This window comes from Bufo gargarizans, chromosome 2 (genome assembly GCF_014858855.1).
Source record: "Bufo gargarizans isolate SCDJY-AF-19 chromosome 2, ASM1485885v1, whole genome shotgun sequence".
Classification (NCBI taxonomy): domain Eukaryota; kingdom Metazoa; phylum Chordata; class Amphibia; order Anura; family Bufonidae; genus Bufo; species Bufo gargarizans.
The window spans coordinates 695529306-695552578 of NC_058081.1; the positions used below are offsets into that span (position 1 = coordinate 695529306).

At 45.4% G+C, this 23273-nt stretch overlaps 1 protein-coding gene across 3 annotated transcripts; it reads right to left on the minus strand.

Moving 5' to 3' along the window:
• Positions 1 to 341: 341 nt before the first annotated feature.
• Positions 342 to 21691, minus strand: ZSWIM9 (zinc finger SWIM-type containing 9). 3 transcript variants are annotated; one of them, XM_044282399.1, is made up of 9 exons: positions 21625 to 21691; positions 16960 to 17051; positions 14717 to 15783; positions 12718 to 12926; positions 9609 to 10758; positions 7227 to 7432; positions 4083 to 5187; positions 1871 to 1939; positions 342 to 531 (listed from the first exon to the last, which is right to left on the minus strand). In XM_044282399.1, exons 3-9 carry the CDS (start codon positions 15701 to 15703, stop codon positions 496 to 498), a joined length of 3762 nt encoding a protein of 1253 aa, XP_044138334.1. In that variant the 5' UTR covers positions 15704 to 15783; positions 16960 to 17051; positions 21625 to 21691; the 3' UTR covers positions 342 to 495. The 3 variants fall into 3 exon arrangements, with proteins under 3 accessions (XP_044138334.1, XP_044138335.1, XP_044138336.1); XM_044282400.1 differs by having other exon boundaries at positions 21596 to 21645; XM_044282401.1 differs by lacking the exon at positions 21625 to 21691 and adding an exon at positions 17169 to 17251.
• Between the last annotated feature and the right edge of the window lie 1582 nt (positions 21692 to 23273).

Below are 23273 nucleotides of genomic sequence, written 5' to 3' on the forward strand. Positions count from 1 at the left end.
GAAAACCCCTTTAAGTACACAATATACAAGTTTCTGCTCGCTCCTTATACGCTATAGACCTACATCCCTGTTCAATTCACTTTGTCTCCTGAACTCGTAAAAGGCAACGGATGATAAAAATGGATTCCGGTGCAAACTGTAAGTACAGAAATGTTGTCGTTGCCTTTTCTCAAATGCACTTTATTATTTATGAGGATACAATGTTCTAGAAAACAGGAGGACATCCCCTTATAAATAGGATATAAATAGGCGCTAACACTAAAACCAAAATATATGCTAACATAAAAAATCTAAATTCTGTCACAATAATTAAAATAGAAGAAAAGGACTCCAACAGCGAATATTGGAAATTCATCTATATTTACATGCAGATCCAAAATATCGAGAAAAGATTTATATAAAGTTTACAGTAAATCCAAAAGTCTTAATAGATCCAATGATGTTCTAATGCGCTGAAGTCTTCGGAGATGGAAAATGGAGGACAAGACAAAGAATTCAACACAGGAGGTCCACTTGCTTCTGTTGGGATACCTTGGAGATGAAATGCACATGTGAACATAGTCACAACTTTCCAGAGAAAAATTAAGCTTTACCGACAGGTAACCCGAACTATCAGGGTGAAATTTTACACTTTTACAATTCGTCCAGTTTAAAGGCTATGGACACCTTCGGGGGAATTCTTTAATGATAGCATTTTACTATTTTTAAAAATATTCTTTTTTTTCAATTGATCGATTTTCGCAGTGACTAAAGCCCCCCACCTGTTTAAGAAAAATAAAAAATCACATTATCTGGGGAACGAACAGAACACTTACCTGTGACCTCATTTTTATTTGGTCAGCTGCCGATCCACCAAATCCTGGGTTCCTCTTCCACCATCCAAGATGGCCGCACGGCTTCTCAGACTATCTGGTGCACCCAGTGCATCAGTAGCCCAAGACAGTTCCAGCATGTCCGGCTCTGCCCTTGGATTGGTGAACACTGTACACATGAGCAGCGCTAGCCAATCCAAGGGCAGCAGGAAGTGTCTTGGGATATGCAGTGTGGATCAGGCGGTCTGAGAAGTGGTGCAGCCATCTTGGACAGCAGAAGAGGAGCCTGGGAACTGACTAATAATAAGATGAAAAGGAGGTCACCAGGTAAGTGTTCTGGCCATTCTCCAGTCAGGGGTCTCCTTTCTGCTGCTCCCCCTTCTCCCTCTCACCGCTTCGCTAGAATACTGATTGAAAATCTGCAGCTGCATCCCCCTCCTCCCTGCCTTCCATATACTGGTCTGGCCTAAATACATTCCTAAATGACCAGACACTTTCTTGCAATTTATCAGGCTACTAATAAGGGAAATAATCATTCTTCTTTATCATTACCAAAATAATTTTTCTGGTTTTAGGACTTACGTTGCGGTGCTTACAGGGGTCGTCGCTTCACACAACGCAGTAAAGAGAAAGATCTGACTTCATGGACACTCCCAAGATACAACATAGACAGGTCATCTCTTAGTGCGTATTCACATGTGATGGCCATGCGGATCCGTAAAAAATACAGGCACCGGCCATGTGCAACCCACATCACTTGATCACCTCAATGGGTCTGTGATCTGCTATTTTCTGCGGTGCGGAGAGCACAGAAGGGCTTCTGTACGTTTCGAGGTCATTGCCTCCGCACCGCAAAATATAGGATATGCCCTAGCTTTGGCTGCATCGATCGCGCACCCACTGAAGCCAATGGATCTGCACCACAATGTGGTCCGCAACACGGGCATGGCCGTCCCATGTTCGCGCGAATGGGCCCTTATACTAGATTCGTCCCCAGCACTAATCATGTCTCTGTATAAGAATTATATAAGATGTCCAATAATTAACAGTTACAATACCTCTTCTGCACTGTTCTCCACAGCAGGGCTCTGAAGACTCCCTTCATTCTGCTCAGGAGGCTCAAGATCCTTTTAAGATAAAAAATAATAAAAAAACAAAAAACATCACATCACTTCAAAAATTATATAAATGGAACAGACACTTGATATTGTCCCACAAAGCAATAATAAAGTTACTTCATTAGATTACATAACACATCATTTTTCAAGTGAAATAATAAAAAAATGTACCCGGATCTAGATATTATCTTTCACATAAAGTACATTAATATTTATTTGTAGGACAAATGCTTTTGCATTTTAATAGTTGGGGCATTTGGGGATTATTTAATATTTGTAAATAGGGGGTTTTAAAATATATTTAAAAAAACTTTTGAGGGAATTTTAACATGCAAATGTTTCTCCCATAGATTACAATGACTTACAAGCAGGCTGCCACAACAACCAAACCTGCTCCCAGTAACTTAAAAACACCCCCGCGTCAAGATTGCGGAAGCCAGTACTCCCTATAATTGACCGCTCAGATGCAGTGGTCACAAATGAAAATAAGAGGGGGGGGGGGGGGGGGGAATTCATTGTCCCCGATAACAGACGGCCATTGAGCGTCTGCTGTGTAAAACAGGAGGCACCCAGCTCCTATGGCGTCTGCTCAGCTACTGAGCAGGCGCCATCTTTAACGATCTGACATCTGCTGTACATGTATGGCAGATGTTGGGAAGGGGTTAAAAGTTACAAAAACCTTTTCCAACTTATAAATACTAAATTGATACATTGACAAAATTGATAATCACACCTGTTAAAGAGTCCAAATCGTAAAATATTTTATTTATAACGCACAATGCCAGAATTTCTGGATCAATAAAAAAATAAAAAAAAAATACAGCTCATTCCACAAAAATCAAGCTCCTTTGATATATATATATATATATATAAAAAAAAAAAAAAAACACTTCGTTGTTTCATCAAATTGATAGCTTTTTACTTTAAAGGGGTTGTGCAGGGGTTTTATATTGATGTCCTATGCAATTTACTCCGTTTTTTGGGTGTATTTTTTACGGTGTTCGCCGAGTGGCAAAAATGACACGTTAACTTTATTCTGCTCCTCAGCACAATACGGTGATACTAAATTTATGTACCGGTAAACCTAAGAGTGTTGCGCAGGGGGTTTATATGGCTGACATCCTCAGGATAGATCCTCTATCAGATCTGCGGGGGTCCGACACACGACACCCCGGCCGATCAGATGTTTGAAGGGAAGGCACTCTTTCTCTTCAAAACTGCACTGTGCATTTTCTCGCTTGCAGCAGCTGCACAGTGTAATTACAAGTGCGGTGCAAACTTGAAGAGGAGGCAACGGGTGTCGGACCCCCACCTAACTGATATTCAGATCTATCCTGAGGATAGGTCATCAATATAACCCCCCTGCACAACCCTTTTAAAGTTTTTATTTTTGTAAAAGTAGCATAACATGACCACAACTACCAGGATATACATTTAGTATCACCGTATTGTGCTGGGGAGCAGTTTAAGGTTAAATAATATTTTTCGCCACCCAAACAACGCTGTAAAAACTACACCCAAAAAAACTATGGCCAACTGCATTTCTTTGGATATTACAATCTGAGAAAACGTACAAAATATTCTGTGTCTCAGACTGACAAACAATTGGGACGGATGGACAGACTATATTTTTGCTTTACTTTTACCATTCAATTCTACGTTTAATGATCCTCTAAAGAGCATGTCAGCACAATGAACCCTATTAAACCGTGCATGCTTACCGGCAGGGTCGATCCTGCTGATTAAAATGATACCTGCCTTGTGAAAATCGGTTGCAGCGCTCCGGAGAAAGAATGCTTTTATTTTTCATGCCAACCAAGGCTTCAGTCCACTGAGGGGCAGGGCCTAGCCACCCATAGCGCCTGGGCTTCCTCGGTCAGGGCACGCCCCCTCGGTGCAGAGAAGCTCTAATCTGTATAAAGAATAAAAGACTTTATTTTTCAGGAACGCCACAACCGATTTTCATAAGGTCCGTGTCATTTTAATCAGCAGGATCCACCCTACCAGACAATATGTCTGGTTTAACACATTTGATCCCGCTGATATGCGCTCTATGTAAGACGAACCAGTTTAACTACTTGTGGTGCTGCATCTCGCCACCAGAAATAAATCTGCCTTGCTGTGCTGTCTCGATAAATATAAACCAATTTACCTGTTGATTCAGAAGTGGAACGGCAGGCTTCTCAAAATCACAAAAAGATGAAATATCAGCTCTCTGGATATGGAGATCGTTGCCCGAAGCTTTCCCTCCATTTTCCAGGACAGAACAAAGGCATTGATGCAAGGAGGGCATATAGCCGACCGCCTGCTTGAGTTTCACATGATTGACAGATACCAGTTCAGACAGGGTTCTTTCGGCCTCTTCAGTCCGATTATCTTTTTTTACCCACATTTTTCGCCGCAGGTGCCAGGTATCGAAATAATACTGAAAAATTGCTGCCGGACAAATGGCTTTCAGGTCATTCAAATATCGTTCATAGACCTTAAGGGAGCAAGTCTGCGAGAGGATGTGGAGGAAGTTTTTAATCTGGGCTTCGACGGTAACTTCGAGGTGTGAGATTCGGTTGTACATGATATTGAGAACCAGATGCATACAGTACCGCAAGTTCGCATGCGGAAACTGAGTCTCGAGGGAAATCGGTTCTTGGATGTCGGGATTGAGGGTTATTAATTTTACCTTGTTACTAATCGAGGGGAGGATCTCGAGAAGCAAGTCAATAAGAAACTTCAAGATGTCGCCGGTTCCTTTTTTGGCGATGCAATATGCACACGGTGTCCAACCTTCTCCCTTCTTGTCGCAAAAGATGGTGTACAAATCAAAGCTGTGACTGAACTCTAAAAACACATCAATGAAGAGATATTCGGGAAAGTTCTGCGCTAGATTTTGCATAGCCGAGGTCATCAGAAAGATCTTCTTCACGTGCAACTTATCTTCCACAAATACCAATTTGACTTTTGCTTCAGGGTCGGAAAAAAAGAGGGACTGCAACTCCGCCAGCACTTGTGTACGGTCCTCAAAAGCGCCGGAACGGAAGCGGAGGAGCCGCTTTAGGTCACTCTGTTCCAGGAATTTCTTAGATATGTTGTTGGCAACTTGTGCCGGTAAACCTACTGCGGAAGACGGTTTGAATTTCTTCTCTGGTGGCGCCTCCGCTGCATCTTCTTCAACATGGTTATGGTGCAGGTTGCTTTGCGAGATGACCAGTTTGTCTTTCTGCGGACCCAGAGTCAGCTCGATGAATGATGAGCAGTTCTTCCTAAATGGGGATAGGAATAATACGTAATGGTTCTGTTCACAAGCACCAAAAACTAGGAAATGACACTATGACTGTCAGTATATAGTAGAAGCACCATTGGCAGCAGTTGAGGCTGTGTGTATCTTTCTCAGCTTGCTAATATGGACATTTCCCTCCATTCTTCCAAGAGCATCTGTCAGCAGGATCAACCCGGTGAAGCCAGGCAGAGTGTCTGGTAGCTTTGATCCTGCTGAGTAAAATCGATGCCTTGTACGTCACTGTTGTGCCGTTTAAGAATTCTAACCATTTTTGCTTCTTCACCGCCCTACAACTAGAGCCAGGCATCTCACCCTCACCTGTCATACCGCGCCTGCGCTGTAGTTTCCTATACTGGTGATTCATTTGAATGGGAAATGAGCTGAACCTGAAGACAGGTCATCAATATCTGGAGCCCAGACAACCCCTTTAACTCTAAAAGGTGGCCATGCACATAAAATAAAGGTTAGGCCGGCCTAGAGATTGCAGCAGGACCCGCCGACCACGTGTATGGGGTATCTAGACAGCAGACATCAGGAGAAAGAGGGATCAGGCACGTCGGATTTTAAAGTGACCAATATTTTTGTCCTCAAGGGAGATAAGGCCGGGATCACATCCAAGTTCACTCGTCCATTAATTCTGTCATAGGAGCCAAAAAAAGGTAACATTGTCTAACAGAATACCGTATACCTTCTGTTTCTATCATTCATTGACTTCATGGTTCTTTAAAAAAAAAAAAAACGCTCCTTTCAGACAGGCCTTTTTCTTCTGTCAAATAGAACTGAAACATGCCAAAACTGAGCACAGCGGATGCTCAAAATAACAAAGCAGATGTAGGCCTCATGCACACGATCAGCATTTTTGACAGATTGCACACAGACCCATTCATTTTTATGGGTCTGCAAAAAACAAACATGCTCTGCCACATCAGTGTGTCCTTGTCCTATTCTATTCAGTGTTAAAGGGGTTCTCTCACTTCAGCAAGTGGCATTTATCACGTAGAGGAAGTTACGTCAAGGCACTTACTAATGTATTGCGATTGTCCATATTGCCTCCTTTGCTGGAGGATTCATTTTTCCATCACGTTATACACTGCTCGTTTCCATGGTTACGACCACCCTACAATCCATCAGCGGTGGACGTGCTTGCACACTGTAGGAAAAAGTGTGGCCTTCTCTAGTGGCCGGTACTCTGGAAGTGAGCATAGGACAGCGCTTTTTCCTGCAGGGTGGTCGTAACCATGGAAACAAGAAGTCTATAATGTGATAGAAAAATGAATCCAGCCAGCAAAGGAAGCAATATGGATAATCACAATACATTAGTAAGTGCCTTGTATTAACTTTGTCTGCATGATAAATGCCAATTTCTGAAGTGAGACAAGCCCTTTAATGGTAATTTCTGGTAAGAGAGAAAAATGCAGATATTCCCATATTTTGTGGATCCATGGGTTGCAGACTGCAGTACGGACACAGTCGTGTGCATGTTTTTTTTTTTTTTTATGGAACAGAATGGAAAAAATAAATGCAGTTGTGAACTGAGCCGTCGGCAGAGGTGATTGTCAATGGATTATGCCCCTATATTCTATACATGGGAGACTCTGAATAGCAGCACTGCAGGACATTTCTCAGTCCACATAAGGACCGAGTTGTACTTCTTCCCGGTCACAAGTCCCTCAAGACGGACAAAGCACTTGATCCCACAAGCCTGTACCTTGGAGAGATACACAAGCCAAAACTTATGCGTGTTCCCATCTTATAAAGTAGTCCGCATCGCTAGGACTTTATGATCAGTGGGGACTGTCCCTCTGGAATCCCCTCCGATCCTGAGAATAAAGGGGACCCCAACCCACTTGAATGGGGCTGTTCTGCAGGAATAGACTAAAGGGACTGCACGCTGACTCAGGACCGGTGAGGGGTACCAGGGGTTGGACCCCCTACTGTTCAATACCAAATCTTTTTATGAGATGGGAAGATTCCTTTACCATAAGAAATAACGGAAGGACAATAGAGAAGAGGCGTTCATACCAACTGCAGGAAAGCTGCGCCCAGCTGTACTTTAGAGATTCGGCCACGGTGGGTGCAGTGGGCCCTTCACCCTGATCCTCTTCAGCGAGCGGTGTAAAGCGGAGATTATAGTTCTCTTTGGTAAATCCTTGCAGGTACTCGCAGAAGTCGTCCCAGCTGTGAAATTCTTTGCCGTTCAATTGCACTTTAAGCGAATCTTCACAATCCTGAAGGATAAAATGACGACACCTTTACAAGACGTCAGCTCTCGGGGCAGAATTCATGCCGCCGATTATCTCGCTCACAGAAAAAAAGTACCTGAACGGCTGGAGAATGCAGCTGCAAGAAGTATTAGGTCTCAGAAGGCTGTTACTCATTGACAACAAGCAGAGATCGTGGAAAAAAAGGGACTGAAGCAGAATGGGCTAGATTTATCATTGATTTGATTAGGCCAGTTTTCTGGGGTGAAAAAGTTGCAATTTTTCCAAACTTTTTTGTGCAAGTGGTCTTTCTCCGCTGGCCTCGCCACTTGTCTGAAATAAGGGGTGCGGTGAGGGAGGGGAAAGGAGCACAAGTTTTCAGTTGTAGAAGAACGCTGAAATCTACACCAGTCAGGGGCTGGCATAGATTTCAGATCCGCTCAAAATGCATCAGTTTGCCTCAATTCCATCTCTATTCCGCTTTGGAGGCAGACACCAAAACGCTGCCTGCAAACGGATCCAAACGGATCCGTCCTGGCACACAATGTAAGTCAATGGGGACAGATCCGTTTTTTATGATACAATAGAAAACGGATCTGTCCTCCATTGACTTTGTTAAAGAGAATACAAACGGATCCGTTCTGAACAGATGCAGACGGTTGTATTATCTGAACGGATCCGTCTGTGCAGATCCATGATGGATCCGCACCAAACGCAAGTGTGAAAGTAGCCTTAGACACATGGAAATGAAACAGTGCCAGAATGGTTCATCAGAGGGCACTTTACTGTGCCACTCGTAATACGGGCAGACTGTTTTTTTTTTTGTTTTAATGGTTTTCAAATCCATGAATGACATAAAATACCCTCCTTACCAAACTCCACAGCTCCTGGTCCCGAGGCCCCCAGCTACGACACGCGACTTCTGCAATCGCATGCCATGTCGACACAACATTGCTGGGTTGGATGAACAGAGATTGGCAGACTCCTAGGAGAGACGGTGAGAGTCCTGCCCACACACAGTGACTGACTACCGATACGAAGTCACTTGATGTCATTGATGGCGATTGAGGCTCTTATGGGACGATTGTCAGCTCAATGAACGTTCGCTCCCAATCAATGCACCGAGTAGAGAGTAGAAGGCCTGATGATCAGCCAACAGACCAGAGAAAGCTTGTGTGTCGGGTGACTTATTTAAAAAAAATAAAATGATTGTTTGCTAGCAGCACATCTCGTGTAAACAGCAACGCGCTGTAGAAAATGATGGGGGTGACTGACGCACGACTGGTAGCAAGTAGTGGACGATAGTTCCTAAACCGCTCCCCATTGATAACTGCCCAGTGTAAAAGCTCCTTTTAAAGAGCGCAGATCAAGGTGCAAACTGGCAATTATTTGCCCGTGTAAAAGGACTGTTAGGGCTCATGCACACGACCGTATGTATTTTGTGTATTTAAGCGGTCCCTTGTCGGCGATCGCGCCAATTGGTTAGTCTATGCAGGTTTGCTGATCTGTGTCTCCAATGTGTGTCCTTAATCTGTGCCCCCTGCCCGAATCTCTGCCCCCAAATAGCTCCCGCCTCCCCCATCTGTGCTCTCTGCACGATCTGTGCGCAGTGGCTTTAACTTCGCTGGCTCCCACTGTGCATGCCTGTGTCCCCTGCCCCCATCTGTGCCCCGTTGCAGTTCTCTCTTGAATGTGATGGCGGCGGCTCAGTTCCTGAGCCGCCGCCATTAGGTGCTGACACTGCTATAACCCCTTAGATGCCGCAGCATCCCTCTCTCAACTATCGGGCTGCTGCTCTGTGATGGGTGAGTGGTTTGCTGACGTCCATGTTGTGGATCGACTGACCCATGGTGGCGATGGGGTTATGGTATGGGCAGGCGTATATTATGGACAACGAACACAGGTTCATTTTATTGATGGCATTTTGAATGCACAGAGATACCGTGACGAGATCCTGATGCCCATTGTTGTGCCATTCATCCACGACCATCACCACATAAAGTGACATGTCAGATTAGCAAAATTAAGCCTGGTCACAAAGGTGAAAAATGGCTTGGTCTTGAAAGGGTTAAGAAACAATTTGCCAAGCATCTGAAGCGGCGGCGGCATTATATTAGTGACGGAATAATGTTGTAAAAATACATTGCTTAGGAAATATTATCTACACGGACATCAGGTCACTAACAAAAAATCCCGTGCATACCTGATTATATTCACATTCAGCGGTTGGCTTCACATCAGCATCGCTCTGGTCCATGGCGGGTTCGGGTGGCGCTTCTACATCGCAGACCGGTAAACTTTCCTCGGTGAGGGAGGCATTTTTGGATTCAGTCTGTTCTTGAACATGGCCTTCATCTTCCACAAGTAAAGCGTGGAGACACTGGCTCAACGTGGACAACGACCCGAGCTGTGCTTTTAAGTCCTTATGCTTCTGGGCCACGTAATTATAAATGGAGTTTTCCAAATCATTTGTCTTGCTGTCCTTTCCGGACCAGAAAATCCATAATGGATGCCAGATGTCGTAATAATACTGGAAAACCTCATCGGGGCAGGCAGCCCTTAGGTCATGGAGGTGCCGTTTATATATGTCGGTGGACGGTGCTTGAGAAAGACTGACCAGCAGCTTCTTGATTTGAGACTTTTCCATTTGACTCAAGAAAGTCATTTTGTGATTCATGAACTCGAAGACAAAAGGCAAGCAAAGCTTCACTATCGCATTAGGGAACAGTAGCTTTGCATCCGCATGATGCAGAATATCTGGGTTCAGGGTCAAACACTTCACTTGCTTGCTCAAATTCGGATGAACTTGAAGAGCAGAGACCAAAAGGAACCTTAACGTTTCCAGGGATTGCTTTCGTGCTAAGCAATAGGCACAGACTTTCCACGTAAAATGTTCATCTTGGCAAAAAACTGAGTACAAATCAAATTCCTGATTGAGACCTGGAAGGAAGGCGACGTAAAGGTGCTCGGAAAAATGCTGAATTAGGTTCTGCATGCCAGTAGTCATGAAAAATATATTTTTCAATGTAAGCTTGTCATCGAAATAAACCAGTTTGATTTTTACATCGGGGTCAGTGTTAAAAAGGGACTCGAGTTCATCTAGAAATTGGGACTCCCGGCCAAAGGGGAACTGTAAATGAAGAAGCTTGGTCAAATCTGTCCTGTCCATGAATTTGTCGGGGAAGTCGGTTGGCTTTTCTGCCGGCGCTTCCACGAAGGAGGCAGGTTTCCTGGTGAAACGAGAAGGGAGGTCGATTTCTGAATCGTGGCAGTGATTGAGGTCGGCTTTTGTGATGATCAGCTTGTCCATCTCTGGGCCTAAGCGCAGCTGAATGGTGGCAGGACACCGCTTCCTGTAGAATAAAGAGGAAGACAGGTTACTCAGGAGCCCTAAAAAACATCGCTTTACCACAACGGAGAATAGACAGAACAGCGGGTTGTGCTGATGTAGTTTTTGACGCAGTTGGACCAGGATGACAGCTTATCACTCTCACCAATCGCAAGAACAGAAGTCCTAGGTTTATTTGGAGCGGCAGATGAGCATTCGCACTATTTAAAAGGAGTTGTACAAAGTTTTTACGTTATCCACATGATAGGGGATATCTAACTGATCGTTAGGTGTTCGACTGCTGGGACTCGCCAATCCCGAAAATGGTGGTCCCATTCCCCCGATCTAATGGCGTGCCTTTTAGTCTCTATGGGTCCGCCATGAATAGCCGAGGGCTGTACTCTCCTATCTCTGGCAATTAAACAGAGAATGAAAGGAGCGGAAGGGGTGCATGCCTGATCTCCAGCAGATCGGGGAATAGGACCCCTGTTCTCAGGATCGGTGAGGATATCTGCACTCTGACGACCTGTGATCAGTTGGTTATGCTGTAAACCTAGCCTCACCATTATCTGTTTTCTGAAGTGTTTATCAGGTTACAATTGCCTTTCAGTCATGTAATTATTTGCACCTTGCTCATCTAGGATCTTATTAAGTCAAAATTTTTGGGCACCGAATGGTTTCTCAAATTTTTACTTCTGGGGAAGAACATTTCTTTAAATTTGTCATGGGAACCTTTATTGTACTTTGTCAGAATCTGTAATTTCCGGAAAACTAAACCCTACCCTCCCCCCAAAAAAAAAAAAAAATGCTGTGCGCATGCAGGATCTGTAAATGGGAGCCAAGCAGCTGTATAAAAGAAAAGAATTGTTATAGTAAAGTGCAAAAATGAAAGTGGTTTTCTGATATTTTTTAAGTGATGACCTGTCTTCAGTATCTGATCGGTGGGGGGTCGTTTGTAAAAGCGCTAGCGATTGCAGTGGCGCCTAGGCCTTCTCACAGCTATGCCTAGGCCAGGCGATGTCACATTCACTGTCCGTTTAAGTGAATGGGGCTGAGATGCGATACAAGCACAGCCACTATAGAATATACAGTGCTGTGATTGGTGAGCAGAGAGAAGGTTCCTGCACTACTGCTAGCCCCGGAGCCTTCTCAGACAGCTGATCAGCAGAGGTCCCGGGTGTTGGACCTCATCAATCAGATACTGACGACCTATTCAGAGGATAGGCCACAGGTAAAAAAAATATTAAAAAAAAAAATTTAAGAACTTGTTTGGATACGATTTCGCATATTTTGTGACATGGATGCATTATTTTACGGGTCCATGACCTCCCTGGAAAATGTATCTATGAAAGAAGTCATTCCATCAGTGTGACAGCTGGAGGCAGAGTGGGTGCTTATTCTATAGTAAAACAGTCCATGTTGCTGAATGACATTTTTATAGGTCACGGAGCTGCCAACCCCCGGAGAAAATGAATTCCAATAGTCTCCAGGTGAATGTGCTTTGAGACACATCCCAAGACAGATCTGCAGTGGTGGTGTGAACAGCACCACTGAGTTCTATGGGTCGGTGCGCCTAACAGAGAGGACATGGACCCACATTCGATGTTTTAACATATGCAAATGAGCCTCTAGGGGCAACGGGGGCGTTACAGTTACACCTAGAGGCTCTGCTCTCTCTGCAACGGCCGCGCTCTTTGCACTTTGATTGATAGGTCCAGGTGTGATGACGTTTTCACTGTCTGGCCCTGTCAAAGTGCAGAGGACATGGCAGTTGCAGAGGGAGCAGAGCCTCCAGGTGTAACGGTAACGCCCCCGTTGCTCCCAGACGCTCATTTGCATATAATAAATCATCATCTTTATCAGCAATGCAGGCACATATGACCATGGGACCAACACAGATGTCACACATGTATCAGGTTAGCCAGTGTCATAGGTACAAAACTGCTGACAGATGCCCTTTGTCATGCACCATACACATAATTACCTTGTATAGCTGCTGCACCCAAGGTTCACCATACTGTACTTAAGAGACTGCATCAGATCGCTGCTGATGTCCTCATTACTCAGGGGGATCGAATTACGTATAATAAATATAATTTTCTGCTCTTCACACCAAATATTTAAAAAGGACTGAAAATCCTCCCAACTATAAAACTCCATCTGCTCCAATGCATTCTTTTTATCTTCAGAAGCCTAGAAAGTGGAAGCACAAGATTATCATTAGTGAGTAGTAATACACACGGAAACGCTCTAGAACATTTCATCATGTCCCGCAACAAAGTCGTTTGGAAAATTAAGATGAATGAAACTTTCTAATATACTTTTATTTCTATATCTTTATCGATGTCCCAATCTGAAAGGCCACCTCGCAGACCAGTAAGCCCAACTTCCGCTGTCGATCTGAGACAAGCAGAGGGCTCCCTTGCCCTCTGTGTTGGTGACATAATGACAGGCTGTCAGGCTCACTTCATCAGCTAAGCCATAAGCCAACAGTTCTGTGTCTCAGCTGATTAGTGTATCATCAGTATAGCAATGTAAAAGGTGAATGTTTAAAAGGAGTCTGTCAGCAGTATTTACCATGCAAAACTGATAACAGCACTAGGCAGGATGCTACAACTATTACCCAGAGCAGAACAAAGGGGGATGAGGTTGTACACAGCAGATCAGAGTGTAGAGAGGGAGGAAAGCATTCATGTATAAAGAGTCAGCAGATCACAGAGGAGGAGGGGGAATAGATCAAAGAAACTGTGTTGTATCACAGTGTAGACAGTGAGAAGACCGGAAATAGCCCGTGTGTAGGGGGTGAGTTACACAGCAATGTTCCCCCATGAGCTGTAAAAGGTTAAGGCAGTCTAGGAATGAATTACTCCATAAAAGCTAGTGAAGCCAGCAGCACCCTGGACACACACACATCCCATCCAGCAAGTATTACTGGGAGAAAAGTCTAAAACTAAAAGCATCCTCCAGGGGTTCCAAATGGAATAAAGATTTAAAATATAAAAAGGGTTTTTTCTTGGACTTTAGTATTGATGACCTATCCTCCAGGTCATCACTATGATCGTGGGGGTCCAACTCCCGTCACCATTTGCTGATCAGTTGTTTCAAGAGGCTGGATCATGTGACCATCACTCTGACCACTGGACTGACATAGCATCTGCTGTGTCCGCTGGAAGCTGTCAATAAGACTCACCGAAGCTCTCGCCTCGTATTAAGGCCTCATGACCACAACCACTTGTATTTCGCTGTCCATGTTGCATCAGTTTTTAGAGGATCCATCGACTTCACTGGGTCAGTGGTCTGCATTTTTCGGCCAAGAATAGGATACGTTCTATCCTTTGCAGAACGGACTTATGGACGCGGAAAGCACACGGATGATTAGTGCACTCTCTCCGCATCCATATGTCTGTACCATAAAGACATATGGGGTCATTGATCAAAATGGTGTAAAGTAGATCTGGCTTAGTTGCCCATAGCAACCAATCAGATTCCACTTTTCATTTTTCACAGCTCCATTGGAAAATAAAAGGTGGAATCTGAATCTACACCAGTTTGATCAATGACCTCAACAGATCATGTACTATACTTAGCTGCAAAATGCGGACCACAGACTCACAGAAGTCAGGGGATCAGCAAAAAAAATAAAAATATGCAACATTGACATCACCCGTATTTTCTGACCTACGTTTTGCGGCCTTTAAGTAATTCTCCGGTTCAAGATAAAAAAAAAATCTAATTAACTGGGGAAGGGACAGAAGACTTAGACGTGCCCTCCTTTTCATCTTTACACCTGCAGATCCCGGTCCCCTCTCCAGGATGACCACAACATTTCTGAGCTCTGCATCGGTAGTCCAAGACCCTGACTACGGTCTTGGACTACCGACGGGTTGTGAGATAATCAGCATCACAGATTTTGCTTACAAGCCCAATGAGCACAGTACAGCTGGACCACTAAACATAACTCACAGATGTTCATTTTATCATACCTGTTCCTCTGGATTTGGGGGTGAATCAGGCACAGGCTCAGAATTCACCTCGAATAAAGCATCAGGAACGCTTTCTAATTCGTGGGTTTGGCGAAGAATGACTCGTAAGCACTGATAAAGGGATGGCAAGATGCCCATTCTTGACGACAGTGTGTAATGGAGGGAGGCAACGTAAGCATGTATTGACTTCTCTGTCCTTATCCTTATGCTGTCTTTCGTGCACCATAGCTTCCTACTTGGATGCCAGGTATCAATGTAATGTTGGTAAAATTCTCCAGGGCTTGAGGCTTTAAATTCATTGAGGTGACGATTGTAGACTTTCAGAGATCGGGCTTGAAACATGGCTTGCAAAGAGGACTTTATCTGGGTTTGTGTCTCTGCTTGTAAATGAGTGATTTTCTGTTCTAAGACCCTAACAATTAACAGCATACATTGCTTGACGGTTGTGTTGGGCAAGAGCATGCTCAGGTCCAAAGGTTCGGAGATCTCCGGGTGGATTATAAGGGACTTGATCTGCGCTTTCATTTTCGGAATACTTTGCAAAACAGAAACAATAAGAAACCTCAATGTGTCTTGGTTATTAGTTTTCGATAAGCAGCAAGCGCACATCTTCCAGCCGGAGTCATCTTCACAGGAAACACTGTACAAGTTCAGCCCAGGGCCGATATTACTGAAGAAGTCAATATAAAGGTTCTCGGGGCATTTTTGTGCCAGCTCTTGCATAGAGGAGGACATGATAAAAATGTTCTTCACTAAAACACTGTCTTCTACAAAGACCAGTTTGATTTTGGCATTAGGATCACAAACGAAGAAGCTGTCGAGCTCCACCAGCACTTGAGTGTGATCCTTAAGAAAATTTGAAGCAATTCTTAAAAGCCGGGACAAATCGCTGCGATCCAAAAACTTTCGAGAGATGTCATTGGAGACTTGAGCAATTCCTGCAAGACTCAGAGCCCGAACTTTCTTTGGTTCCGGTTGGAAAGCCATATTTGATGATTCAGCCGGTTCCAAGTAAGAGGTCTTCTATTGTAGTTTTTGTAAAACCCACAATTTATATAAGAGACAACCTAAGAGAGAGAAAACAGAAAGGGAACAAAGTCAAAGATCTACAAACCTACTGGGTTATTTAAAGGGGTTCTCTGGGAATTAATAAAATGACTGAAAATACTTAAATATTATTTTACGATAAATATATTCCCAAATACCTTGCCATAGTTATAATTAGGGCTGAGCAAATCAACTTCGGATGCTTCATCTGAAGTCGATTCGCATTAAAACTTCATTGTAATACTGTACGGAGCGGAGGCCGAAGTTATTACTTTGCGAAGTCTCGCGAGACTTTCTATAATAACTTAGTGAATTATTACTGTAAAAAAAAAAAAAACTTCATACCGAACTCTGGTTCGGTTCCAAGTGGTACCTCGGAACCGAACCAAAGTTCAGTATTACAACAAAGTTTTATGCAAATCGAATTCAGATGAAGCATCCCAAGTCGATTCGCTCATCCCTAGTTATAATGGTTAGTTTTGTCTCGGGAGCAATCATCAGAAGAAATAAAATGGCCGCCATCCTATTAGTGCACATAAAACATGTCCTAATCACACAGCAGGACAAGTTACTTCACAGCACTGAGGTAAAGAGCTGCCTCATCCTCCTCTCTGCTCTGCTTGTCAGGGATTATGATCCTGAATATAGCTGATGAGATCTTCAGCTGAATCTCTGTAGGAATGGGGTTCATGAGGAGACAAAGTACAGAGAGGACGGACAGGACAGACTGCATACAAGAGCTGCTGCTCATTACCTCATTACCACATCCCTACCTCCTCTCTGTACTTCATGTCTCCTTAGGATCTCTATTCCTACAGAGATTCGGATGAAGAGTTAGGGGCACAGGAGCGATATTTAAAAAATAATAATATTCAGGCAGGGTGGCAGCATAAGTAAGTAAAGGTATTTATCTCAATTAATACAAAACCACGAAAGGTCTTCTTTAAGCCTCATTTATGACGTGCGTCTCATCTCCACGCCAGCCAACCCCCTGGTCTACATTCACAGGCATACAATAAGTTGCATTTGCACCAAATATATTACTGTGCACCATTTCAGAAATTTGGCGCAACCTCACAAAGGAAAGACTTAAAACAGACACCAAAACCACTGCAAGAGATAAATTCCCTGCGGTATTCTTACTTTACGTCTTCTGCTATTAAAATAAATACCAGCGCTTTCATCTCTCTACGCACCCAGAATAAATGTGCGAGACTCCAACGCGTCACTTGTCATCACTCACATCTTCGCCCGGTAGGGAGCGTTCCATTAGCGGACAGCACAAGGCCTGAAAAATAAAGGAACAGATGTAGAAGGAGGTCCTCGGAAATTCTAGGAGAGTGATTTTTTTTTGCATAAACTTAACAGTTACTAAATCATGTCAATTTTTCAGCAAGTTACTCACTAGGTGTTGATGCCCCCTAATACACGGCCGTGGAAATCTCATCGGAGTCCCCCTGGACACAGAGCTCATACTGTAAGGACCGCTAACTGTGAGGCTACTCCAACAGGGCTTCAGAAGCGGAACCAATGGGTCCGCAATAAGGGCACTGGCCAAATGCGCTCTGAATCACGGATGCGGACCTATTTACGTGAATGGGTCTGCAATATACGGAGTGGAGGCACAGATCGGACGCTATGGAGTGCTTCCGTGGGATTTCAGTCGGTGCTTCCACACTGCAAAAATATGGCACTTCGATTATTTTTCAGTGTGGACAGAATATTGCGGATCACAGACCCATTCGAGTGAACGGGTCCACATCTGCAAATGGCGGCCATGCGGCTGGTGCCCGTGCACAGGACGGACACGTTTGCGTGCATGGGTCCTTACAATGAGGTTTGGAATCTTTCATTTTGCTTCAGAAATATCACTACCTGCAGATCTACTTTTCCTTTTAAAGGGAACCTGTCACCGGGATTGTGTGTATAGAGCTGAGGACATGGGTTTCTAGATGGCCGCTAGCACATCCGCAATACCCAGTCCCCATAACTCTGTGTGCTGTTATTGTGTGAAAAAACCGATTTGATACATATGCAAATTACCCTGAGATGAGTCCTGTACGTGAGGTGAGTCAGGGACAGGACTCATCTCCGGTTAATTTGCATATGTATCAAATCAGGTTTTTTTTACACAATAAAAGCACACAGAGCTATGGGGACTGGGCATTGCAGATGTTCTAGCGGCCATCTAGCAGCACATTCGTCCTCAGCTCTATACCCAAAATCCCGGTGACAGGTTCCCTTTAAATTTGACAGTATCTAGGAAAGCGGCTCCGGCCCAAATGTGAGAAGAGTCTTAAGAAGAGGTGGGACGAGGAGGGGGAAGCCTGGAGAAAAATCAGTCTAAGGGTACTTTCACACTAGCGGCAGGACGGATCCGTCCTGCGGCTATTTTGCCGTGCCCGCGGACCGCCGCTCCGTCCCCATTGACTACAATGGGGACGGGGGCGGAGCTCCGGCGCAGCACGGCGCTGCACGGAGAAAGGCCGCCGGACTAAAATTACTGCATGTCAGGCTTTTTAGTCCGGCGGCTTTCTCCGTGCACCGCCGTGCTGCGCAGGAGCTCAGCCCCCGTCCACATTGTAGTCAATGGGGACGGAGCGGCGGTCCGCGGGCACGGCGAAATAGCCGCAGGACGGATCCGACATGGTGAACAGCCTGTCGGATCCGTCCTGCCGCTAGTGTGAAACTAGCCTAAGGCCTCATACACACGACAGTATTTTGTTTCCGTGTCCGTTCTGTTTTTTTTTTGAGGATAGGATGCGGACCCATTAATTTCAATGGGTCCGCAAAAACACTGTGTGCTGTCCGCATCAGTATGTCCGTTCCTCCGCAAAAAAAATAGTGCATGTCCTATTTTTTTCTAGTTTGCGGACAGGGATAGGCATTATTACAATGGATCCGCAAAAAAAAAAACGGATCTGCAAAAAAAAAAAAAAAAACCCATGCCATACGGAACATAATCCGTTTTTTTTGCGGATCACCCTGGGGGTGATAGACAAGTTTTATTCCATGTTATCACCTCTCTTACCAATAAAAGAATATGAGGTTTTTTTTTTGGGGGGGGGGGGGAGGCTGAGCAGTCACACATCTAATCACCCTTGTTCCTCAGGCTGCCCACTCCAGGATAGGTCATCAGTAAATAATTGGTGGGGGTATAACTCCCTACACCCCCGCCATCAGCCGTTTGAAGAGGTTGTGGTGTCTCACTGAGTGCTGTGGCATCTTCCTAGGCAAGTGACGTCGCGTTTATCGGCCTCGGAGCACCTCCGTACCATTCAAGTAAATGGGGCTGCAATAACGAGCACAACCACTATCTAATGGATGGCGCTGTGCTTGGTGAGCTGCGAGGAGACGTGCCACTCACTGGAACACTGCAGCCGATTCAAACAGCTGATCGGTGGGGGTGTCGGGAGGTGGACTCCCGCTGATCAGTTATGGATGACCTATGCTGAGAATATCAATATGTAACGCCTGGAAGGAGGAGTGGTGTCACTTCAGCAAATAACTTTCTCTACATGATAAATGCTAACACAAGGCACTTACTAATGTATTGTGATTGTCCATATTGCTTCCTTTGCTGGCTGGATTCATTTTTCCATTTTATTATACACAGCTCGTTTCCGCGGTTACGACCACCGTGCAATCTAGCAGTGGTGGTCGTGCTTGCACACTATAGGACAAGGTGCCAATCTCTCTAGTGGCCAGGACCATGTGAGAGCACATAGGCCTGTGCTTTTTCCTGTAGTGTGCAAGCACGACCACCGCTGCTGGATTGCAGGGTGGTTGTAACCTTAGGAACGAGCAGTGTATAATGTGAGCGAAAAATAAATCCAGCTAGCAAAGGATGCAATATGGATAATGACAATACATTAATAAGTGCCTGGTATTAACTCTCTCTACATGATAAATGATATTTGCTGAAGTGAATGCACCCTGTAATACAGATCAGAGTCTCTGATCACCAGTGTCAGGTGTGAACAGAGATATTGTGTCTCTGAGGCTCTACTTGGGCACAAACATTTAATTTATGAAAATTGTCTAAAAAACTACCGGGCACAAAGCGTCACAAAATAACACGTTAGCTTTACTGGACAGATTCTTACGGGGATAACGAGTACAGGGAAACCTCTGCAATGACAGTCCATTAGAGAGGGGGGGTCCACTTAAGGGGGAGAAGTTACACTTTATATTTTAAGACTGTTGTTTAAATAGGTTTTCCAGGATTTACATACCAATGACCTATCCTCAGGCCCCCGTCGATCAGCTGCATGAAGAGGTCACTTGGCCTAGACCAGGGGAACCAATCTCCGACTCTCCAGCTGTTGTGAAACTACAACTCCCAGCATGTATACTTTGGCTACTCTTTTCAGAACTCATAGAAAAGAATGGTGTATGCTGGGAATTGTAGTTTCACAACAGGCGGAGTGCCGAAGGTGGCAGACCCCTGGCCTAGACACAGTTCAGTCATATTCTAGTGCAGGGTTGGGTAACCCTCAGCACTCCAGCTGCTGTGAAACACAACTCCCAGCATGCACACTTACTTGGCTGTTCTTGTAACTCCCATAGAAGTGAAAGGAGCATACTGGGAGTTGTAGTTTCAATAAAGCTGGAGCGCCGGAAGTTGCATGTCCGATCACAGGGAATCCAACCAATCCTGAGAATCTGGGGCCCGTTCCCCCCATATGACAGGAGCGGCAGGTCGAGCAGGCTTGCTGCCGCTCCATTCATTCTCTATGGAGCTGTCAAGAGTTTGCAGAGGGCTGTACTCCGCCTCCAGCCGTCCCATAAATTAAAGAATGAACGCGCTCCACCAGCTGCTCCATTCAGCCAGGCCAATGGGACTGATTAGCTTGCTATACCCTTTTAAACTTTGCCAAACCCCTTTAACACACCATTATATGCTGCTTTATTGAACTGCCTCTTGAAGTTAACCCCCTTCATTCACTATGGGCTTGTCAGAGTTTGGTGAGCGCGCTCCTCTGCCATCTCTGGCTGTCCCATACAGAATGAATGGAGGGGCGGCGTGCACCCTGATCTGCCTCTGCCCCCCTCCCTCCCCTTTATTAATAGAAGTCCCAGCAGACAGCCTCCGATCTGATAATTATCCTCTACACCAGGCATCCTCAAGCTGCGGCCCTCCAGCTGTTGTAAAACTACAACTCCCACCATGCCCTGCTGTAGGCTGATACCTGTAGGCTGTTCGGGCATGCTGGGAGTTGTAGTTTTGCAACAGCTGGAGGGACGCAGTTTGAGGATGCCTGCTCTACACCTTGGATGGGGAGGGAATTACTTTTAAACTAGCCACAACCCCTTTAAGGGGCCATAGGATGTTGCCTCAATGGGAGGCCCCTTTAATTTAACCCCTTCCTGACCTATACATACATACATATGGCACTGGTGCAGGCATGTACAGCCTCCCTTACTGGAGATTTATGAAAACTGGTGCAAAGGTAAAAAGGAGGTGCAGTAACCATAGAAACCAGAGGGCACCTCATCTTCCAACATTTTTTTTTTTAAACGAAAGCCGCCTTCTGATTGGTTGCTAGGCGCATCTCCGCCACTTTCCATTGGCACCAGTTGGGATGAAGGTCTGCACAGCCCTGAAAGTCGCTGGTACCGCCCCAGGCACAGCCCAAATAGGCCCGGACCCCCAGAGTGGCCCCCGCCCCGGGCCACAAGTAGACAGCTGGTCCCCAGCCTCCCGCTCCAGAAGGCGCCACCCCAGGGGGAGCCCGGTGGCCTCTTTGCACACACAGCGGCAGTCAGGCAGCGTTTCCTCTGCGCTGCGCACTCGCTGCCGCCAGCAAGCTAGCTTTAGGAGTTTCTTACGAAGGAAAGAAAGACACGAGGTCACTCACGGCAGTCGCTTCCCGGTGCACTTGTAACTTCCCTATATTCATGAGCGACTTCCGGTAAATGACGTAGAAAAAAAAAAAGTCTTTCCTATAACAACCGATACAAAGGAGGATCCTCTAGCGGAAAAAAAAGCGCCGGCCAATCAGCGGCCGGCTGCGCTCTACGTCATGGCGAACGGGACGGAGTTCGCAGTTTATAGGGGTTTATGGTGTATGCAAAATAGGGGCGCAGAAGCGTCTTCATCTGTGGGAGAGGAGGACCGTGGCGGCGGCCATGTTGCTGGCGCTCACATGGCAGGGTCTAGGCGCTAAGAAGCAAAGTGTAGCTGCCTCTCCTCTGAGGGAGTGTCCTACAGCCTGCAACTGAGCCAGCAATAGGGCGCAGAAAGTCCTGGCTGCAGCTTTGAGCGCTGCCTTTTGGGGTATGTTCACACATGCCCCTGGGTTTGCATGCGCCAAATCTGCAGTTTTACAGTACTAGCAATGTGGAGGATTTAAAAAAAAAAAAAATCTTATCCACAGGCTTTTGAAAAAAAATTGTAAACTCACCTGCGGTGTGCATTATAAATGGGTTTTGCCAAGTTTATAAATTTACTTGCTGATCGATGGGGGTTCAACCACTGGGACCCCCACCGGTCCCACCGAATTGTTGGGAGTCCCAGCAGTAGGACCACCATCGATCAGATGGGTAGGGGATAACATAATCTTGACGTAACCCCTTAAATCCGTAACATGTCAATATATACACTACTCACTAAAAGTTAGGGATATTTGGCTTTTGGGTGAAATTTATGGAAAATGTAAAAAGTTCCCTCTACAGTGATATTATATCATGAAAGTCGTGTATTTAACCTCTACGCCCTGTGTATTTCCCATCACCTGGGACAATGCGCGGGGGGGGGGGGGGGGGGAGGGGGTATAGAGATTTTGCAGCGCAAAAAGTTGCATCAGATTTTCCTACTGCACGCGCGCACAAATCATCAGATCAAATCAGGATGAACAAATCTGATGCAACTTTTTGTGCTGCAAAATCTATACCCCTAAGTGCGCACGCGCGGTGCACAAAGTACTTGCGTGCTGCACACACCCTCCTCCAGCTGATTCCTGTGCGGCCGCGTCACTTCCAGTATAGACTTTTCGCAAGGTATAGAGATCTGGCAGAACACCGGCACTCTTAGCGTCCGGCCACTGTTAGCGCATTGCACAACCCACCGCTGATCAGCGAGTTTACATTTTTTTAATTTATTTTTTCACATTTTTGGGCCTTTTTTTATTTATTTTTATTTTTTTCTGTTAGTTTTAGGGATAAGTCCGCGAACACCCATGCCCCCCCACACACGCACACTAAATAAAGATTTACACGCACACACACACACACTCCCCTATGGCTCGCCGGATGTTCTCGGCCGAGGAGGCATACGCCCAGCTTGCCTCCGACTCCGAGAGCCCCAGTGAGGACGAGGATGACCCCACTTTCCCTTTGTCATCCGCGTCCTCCTCATCATCTAGCGATGATGATGAGACCCCAAGGCGGCGGAGACGCCGCCAGGCAGAGCAAGGGGACTGCCATGCCAAGGACCCTGTGGCCCACACTAGTACGAGAAGCTCTGGGGCTCGTACTAGTTTTTCCGGCCCACCAGTTAAGACCACCG